This window comes from Cimex lectularius, unplaced genomic scaffold (assembly GCF_000648675.2).
Source record: "Cimex lectularius strain Harlan isolate CLEC.00 unplaced genomic scaffold, Clec_2.1 scaffold421, whole genome shotgun sequence".
NCBI classification, from domain to species: Eukaryota; Metazoa; Arthropoda; class Insecta; order Hemiptera; family Cimicidae; genus Cimex; species Cimex lectularius.
This window is the reverse complement of record NW_019392969.1, coordinates 185,687-192,980: the sequence shown is the minus strand read 5'-3', so window position 1 is coordinate 192,980 and position 7,294 is coordinate 185,687. Positions and strand designations below refer to the sequence as shown.

The 7,294-nt window shown below is 35.7% G+C and overlaps 1 protein-coding gene across 1 annotated transcript in view; it reads left to right on the top strand.

Annotated features, from left to right (window-relative positions):
• Nucleotides 1–2,282: 2,282 nt before the first annotated feature.
• LOC106662044 overlaps nucleotides 2,283–7,294 on the top strand; it is a 33,083-nt gene continuing 28,071 nt past the window's right edge. Inside the window, exon 1 of the mRNA XM_024229530.1 lies at nucleotides 2,283–2,328. Coding sequence (XP_024085298.1) covers nucleotides 2,298–2,328 — 31 coding nt within the window. The 5' untranslated portion in view covers nucleotides 2,283–2,297. The remainder of the gene's footprint in view (nucleotides 2,329–7,294) is intronic.

Genomic DNA, 7,294 nt, shown 5'->3' with positions numbered 1-7,294 from the left:
GATAAATAAAATGTTTTTCTGAAACCTACATCACACCAGACCGCATCTCACGATTTCTAAATAAATATCGATTAACGGTCACTAATCACCACACAAATATAATTACCATTTTTTGAGAAAAACAAAAACTTTTTAAAACATTTTTTCAGTATAAAATGAGACCAACCCACCTCATAGCCTTCCAAGAGATTTACTAATAAGTCAAAATTTTGAAAATTGGCCAAAAATAGTGGTTCCAGTGCCTATGAGTTGGTGCTGGTCTCAATTAACGTAGAATTTAATTTCCTATAACGTTTATTTCGAAGTGTTAATTAACACTGAAAAAAAGTTACAAAAAGTATTTTTTTCTCTCGAAAAAAGTGGTTACTATATAAAAAAATCATATCTCGACCACGGATTAAGATAAAAACGTGCGGTTGCTCGAATTCTACCCAAAAGTTAATGCTCGAATACGTTTTTATAAGTACTGGAGACATGGTGCCATTTAGGAGTAATCCTTGAAAAAAGCTAAAAAAACATGATTTTTAGAGATTTTGAGCGTTTCTCATAGAAGGCTTCATTTGAGGACCTATGTTTCTAGGAACTTTTTTCTTCAGCATGAAATTTCCTATAAATCTTCAAAGTATTTTTGTTTCGTTTGAGCCCACCCTGTATACAATAAAACAACCCTTTTCTTTTAAAAATGGAACATTAGACCCTGATTCTCGCTGCCGTGCTCAAGCACGATTATCATGGCGAGTGGCATTCCTCTCACGCTCTCTATATAGAGCCACTAAGGACCCAAAAATACCAGTACTACATACAATAAAAGAACCCTGTTTCCTCGAAGAATCGGAACAGAGGATCTACATACTCAACATATCAAGCACAATTCTCATATCTGGTTGCATTCCTACACGCGCTCTATAGGAGCCAAGGAATTGCACCCTTCAATTGAACACATCTACCAACCTATCCTTAATTGAGGAGGGTAACTTTTCTAAGCGTAAGATCCTGAGGGCCAGCGATCGACAGGTCATTTGATTGGTACAAGTCAAACATTTGACCATTCATTGGTTCTTCCTCAGGGCTCTGTACTTATAATAATTGTAAAATATTGTAGAACACAACCCTGATCCTTCATCAACTATAAAAACAACATCTTATGCTATCCATCTTTATCAACCCCTTAATGATTATCGCTTCCATAATATTATTGTCCGAAGCGATTTCAAACTGCAGCATTGTGATTTATGAGAAAGCTAAGGATGACGGTACAAAAATTGGAAGCGCTCGTGTAACAATTGAGGAAGAGACTGGTTCTTTGTCTGACCAGAGATGAAATTAAAATTGGGCCGGCTCGAAAGTCCGACTTTGTCCCATTGTTCATTAGCAATCGTGCATGGCATAGTTTAATTGGTCTTACCTTCGACCTTCCTCCTCTTTGTCTGTCGTTTTCCTATCAAAGTTTTTAATTTAATCAAAACTAATGTAAACAATAAAACTAAAACATGACCATGTCATGATATTGAATTAAGAAGAACATAATGGGCTAACACGTTGCTTGATCGTGATGCTACATACAAAGTGGGGTGTTGTCATTGCCGGATCAGGGCATTATTATTCAGGTTATAAATAGGTTAAGAAAATCTTCCGGCAACGGAAATTAGCAAATTCCGAATCCGGAAGAAACTGGATGAAGAATGAGAACGGGTCATTGAGACCAGGCAAAATATATGGAAAACATGGAGATCGATTTGAGAGATGAAAATAGAATCATGTTCTAAACTCAATAAGAAATTAATAATTTATAATTAGTATTTGCAAAATTTCGTTATACAAAATTGTTGTAACTTGTGTGATAGATGAGACAAAATTAATTAATACTGTCAAGTATTATCGTGGTATATCATCAAGTATTAAGTACACTATTCATCACCATGATCTGTCGATGTCTCATTCATGACGCAGTTTCTTAGATGCGGAATTCCGCTAATTCTTGTCGCCACAAAATGTACTTAACTGTTAATTGTTCTATTAAATACGTTCGGCAATAGTAAAACCAATCTTCTATTGGTACTATTGCAGTGTATTTACATAGGTAGGGCATGGTCTATTCATTTTTTGATAAGATCATCGAACAAGTCAAAATAACAAAGTCACTGTACTTCATCATTTAGGCCTTGCTATTTATTTTCTGTCTTCCTGCCAGGGGGCTTATGAAACAATTAGATGTGCTGATTTCGTATTGCACAACCGAGGACTTATCGGAGGTCTGATCACGTCTCCGGTCACCGGACTTGACTTTTGCCGAAGTGATGTCACAATTGGAAAGCATTGTTTCTCCTGGTAATTATCCTAATATATAAACTTACTTATTATTTATTTGAAACATCAAAAATTCCTTTTTGAAAAAAAAATAGTCCTACAAAATGTTTATGGCAGGTTTTGCGGTCAAAACTCCAGAGCGTAAAATTCCAGAATATGCTCCAAAGAAGGAAAATCATATTTTTAAGTACAGTATAATGATTTTGAAAAGAATTTTTACATTACTACATCCATTATAACAAACAATATGCTAGTTCTGAGCTAATATTTATTTATACTAATTATTTATATAAACCAACATAGCAAATTGTTGTTTAAATCCATATTTAAAGATAGACGCTCCAACAAAAATCTAGAGGTTTCGAGAAAGCAAGCACGGTGCTTTGAAGGCACTTAACACTAGCACGGCCTGAGGGATCTGGTAACAATTGTGATAGCACAAACATAAAAACGAAATAGTTCGTACACTCTCTTAATTTAGTTTGGTATATTTTGGTCTAGAACTCTTTCTCACTGAAAATGCATGAAACCAAAAATTCGTTTCAGAGAAAAGTAAATCAGCGTTAGTAAACGGACCAGTCGATCAGTCAACATGTATCTACAGATTCTAACATCGACAATTGTCATGAACACTTAACAAATTTAGCATATGAAAATCATGATAAAATTGGTCTTAATAACAGTAACAGGGGGTCGGTGGCCGCAACGGTTAAGGCGGTGCTCATTATTGTAAAGCGCAAGGGTAAGGTCCCGGGTTCGAATCCAGCGACATTGCATTCGAACACGACATACACTACTACAAATCGGATTTTTAATTCACAAACACCGACGCCCGTACGTATTGATTTGACCTCTGCTGTTGCCAACCTTCGAAGTAAGAAACACGCTGAGTAACACGTTTAATTCAATTACGACAGCAAATAATCTAATTAACTATTAATAGGTATTGGAAGATGTCGGTAACAGATATCAGAAATGAAAGGAGCTTCTGAAGCGACTTGAATTACTGAAATCATCTTTCAAACTCTTTCATTCCGGCTCAGCAACTAAGGACGTGATCAACAGGACATTCTCCTGCAGAAGCTCCAACGAAGAATTTATATTTGTCATAGGGATTTTATTACATTGCACGGAGGCTCCATTGAAATAAATGAACTTTCTCTGAAATGAACGTTACGGACAGAATGTTTGAATAATAATTGGTGAATAGGAAGTGAGAATCGTTCTCACGTCGAACGGCAACAATAGAGCAACTGTTAAAATGCGAAGTGTTCGTGTTTGAGGGGTTATTCATTGCATATTGACTTAAATATTATATCATTCTTTGCCATAAAAGCTTTAATTGTTCCAATTCTTTTGACTTTTATGTTAAGAGATGAATGTTCAATAGTAACATGACTGGACCGATTGTTACTGTCGAAAAGAGTAACATTAAAATAGGGGGTGAACAATAAGGCCAATAAACGATTTATTTACAAAATTGTAGTTCTTTTAACGTGAAATGAGGTTTTTTAAATTAAGTCTTACATGAAATTCCAATTAATTATTCTTTTTATGTAAGGTCTTGGTTGAGATGAAAAAGTCAGTGTCACGAGCGGGACTCGAACACACGACCTTCGGCTCAATACGCCACAGCTCTCGCCAAGACACCAACTACTCATTTCAACTTACAATCGTTTGAATTTTCCATTTTTTGCCATATTTTCAAATGTGTCATCAGGATTCGATTCTCAGCGGCTTATTAAGTGGCCACAGGGAGCTGTTAGTGAAGTAATTACTTCTTTTAATTATTAAATTAATCCATGCTTAGTATAATCGACCATATTAATTACTCTTTTTTTTAGGTTTTTTTTTAGTTTTAGTTAAAAATTAGTGCCACCAACTCCTCGTCTCAACCTACAACCGCTCGTGGCACTAATTTTTCATCTAAACCAAAAACCTTAGATAAAAAGAATAATTCATTTTAATAATTAATTATAGCAAATATGGCTCATATGAAATGTTCTTTTCTTTCTTACAAAGGAACCAACCTTCAAAATGTAGTACGATTAATAAAATTCCAGTTAATGAAGAAAAGGAATATACACTGAAATCAATGGTCAATAATTTAAATCTACAATTTTAGGATCAAAACCTCAATCTGCGATAATTACAAATTAATATCCACATTATATTTATTTTTGGAAAAATTAATAGCTTTTGCTCAGCTTCATTTTTTTAATGGCTTTATTCTTAACATATTAACCAGATTCCATATTGCAGTACTTATACCACATTTTTGGAGAGATTGGAACGGGTCAAAAATTCCAGTGGCGACGGTGGGAATCGAACCCACGACCGCTGTGTCTACGAGCGGAAAGTCAGATACGCTAACCAGTCGGCTACATTTTAAACTTCAAAATGCATTTGCGTACAGGCAATGGTAGGCAAACTTTATTATTGTTGTATACTCTTTAACCATAAAAACGTGTACAAAACGTGTACCGAAGTTTGACAAGATTTAAAAACAAAACCCGTTGAATGAAGTAAAGAAAAATCTATTGGAATCTGGCACTAATTTTTCATAGCTGATAGAAATATATATTGTTACGTCGAAAAACTGCCTTACGTTTTTATTCCTGAGAAAGGTCCGTGGTAAAATTTAACCTAGTAATAACTAACATAATCCTCCCTAACCTACCTTTTAAAACTTTAATCTAACTCAAACCTAACCCATCCTACGCCCACTCACAAGTAAATATACTTAATGTTTTATTTTTGTCTGGCTCAACTCTTGCAAAAAATTTCACCCGACGAAATATAGGGAATAGTGGAAAAAATGGCTAACATATAAAGTGAGTAGTCATTTTAAAGGGGAATCCGAAAGAACATTTACTGAGGAGAATCATCAAGAAAGAGTTCTTAAAAGCAATAAAAGAGCCTGATGATAAGCTGTTAACTTATTTATTGGAACCAAACGTATTTACTTGATTCTTGAATTTCTGCATCGCATGAGAACAAATTTTTTGTTTTTATGGCCTTATGCAAATTAGCCAAAGTACTGTTGATTATTTCATCACATATAGTTGGGAGGAAGGGTTGCGTGAGAAAAGTGGTGACGGTGGGAATGGAACTCACGAGCCGAGAGTCTATCACGCTGACCACTCGCTACCGCGGTCCTCCATGAGAACACATAAAAAAACACTTTAAAAAGTCTTATTGTGTTCTCTCCTAAGGAATCCTCCATCACTAAAAGAATGTCAACTACCGAAACGCGTGTTACAAACCAGCGAGGATTGGCGGACCAGGATGATCGGGAACACCATACTGCAGATGACCTAAGAAGAAATCTCAAAATATGCAATAGTTGAGAAATTTTATTGTTGTGGTTACCCTATTAAAATTGTAGAAACACCGACTACATGATGTATTTATTGCATCCTTACATACAATTCATCAAGTGAAAGAGAGTTTTTGTTAGTTTTATTAAGCAAGGCATGAATGCTATTGAACTTTAGTACATTTCCAATTTGAAATTCGAACCACTTTTAATGTAGGAAGAAAGCCTTGTTAGTATTTAAATTCTTTACACGACCGTTTAAAAGTTGTCGTTTCAGCATACTGTAAGAGTCCATAGTTGATTTGCATATTGGTAGTATTGTTCATTTCACCTGACCTTTTTGAACTTCACAACAGGAAAAACTGATTTTCCTTTTCTTTAGATGTGTTTTGCATGGATGTTTCTATAAGTCATCACTGTTTTTTGTTTACATGGACAAATGATTTAAATTGGCCCCGATGGCTCGCTATAACAAAATGCAATTGGTCTTGGTACAAATCAGCGCACGATCTGAATAAACGACTTTCACGATCCACGGCGGACAACGACGGTCGTCCCTTCCTCGGGCGGATCGCCATCTTACTACGCATTCTTACAACGAGGCCCTCCGGTGTGCAAAAGGAGGCTCGGCCGCCCCGCGAGATCCGGAACAATGGTCGGCACGAAGAGATAACTGTCTGAGCCAAAGGGCTCTCCTTTCACTCTCCGACATTTATTAAAAGTCGCAATCAGTAAGCCGTTGATAAACGCGCACCAGGGACAATCTCTACCCTAAATTATGGAGGAAGAGAACGGCGTCTCCTTCGCCAGAATTATTATTTTACCCTCACCTCTAAGCTCTTTTCGAGTTATGTAGGTGGCCTCTTCGTTCTTATCAGTCGTTTTTTTTTCAATTTTGAACTACTATTACTCATCTTACAAGAAAAACAATCTTTAAATACTACATACATTTAACGAAGATAAAAAATAATTTTATTTTACCAGAAGAAACAAACAAACATAGCGCACTGTGTTATACTGATAAGACATAAAGCTAAAATGTTCTCACAAAGTTGGAGTACCAAGTTGCAAATCAAAATATGACATTATTTTCTCTAGGTCTGCGGGATAATTTCCGGCCATTTTGGACTATCTTGGTTTTTTGAAATCTTCAGTGGTGGCTTTGTGTAGACTAAGAACATAGTAGAAACATTCTAACGATAAAAAGAACATTAAATCATTTATGTTTTGTGGCCAATTGACCAAGTTACTTCTATCAATTAATTATTCTTTTTATGTAAGGTCTTGGTTGAGATAAAAACGTCAGTGTCACGAGCGGGACTCGAACCCACGACCTTCGGGTAAATACGCCGCTGCTCTACCACTTTATCTCAACCAAGACTTTACATAAAAAGAATAATTAATTGAAAGAAGTAACTTGGTGAATTGACCACTAAAACATAAATGGATTAATATTTAATAAATAAAAGAAGTATCACTTCACTAACATTTGAAAATGGCAAAAAGAGGGAAAATTCGAACGGTTGTAGGTTTGAGGTGGGTTGTTGGTGTCCGAGAGGATCGAAGTCAGGATGGCTCAAGTTTCGAATCCCGATCGTGACACTGACTTTTTTTTATCTTAACCAAGACCTTACATAAGACGAATGATAAAAAGAACCTGTTTTACTA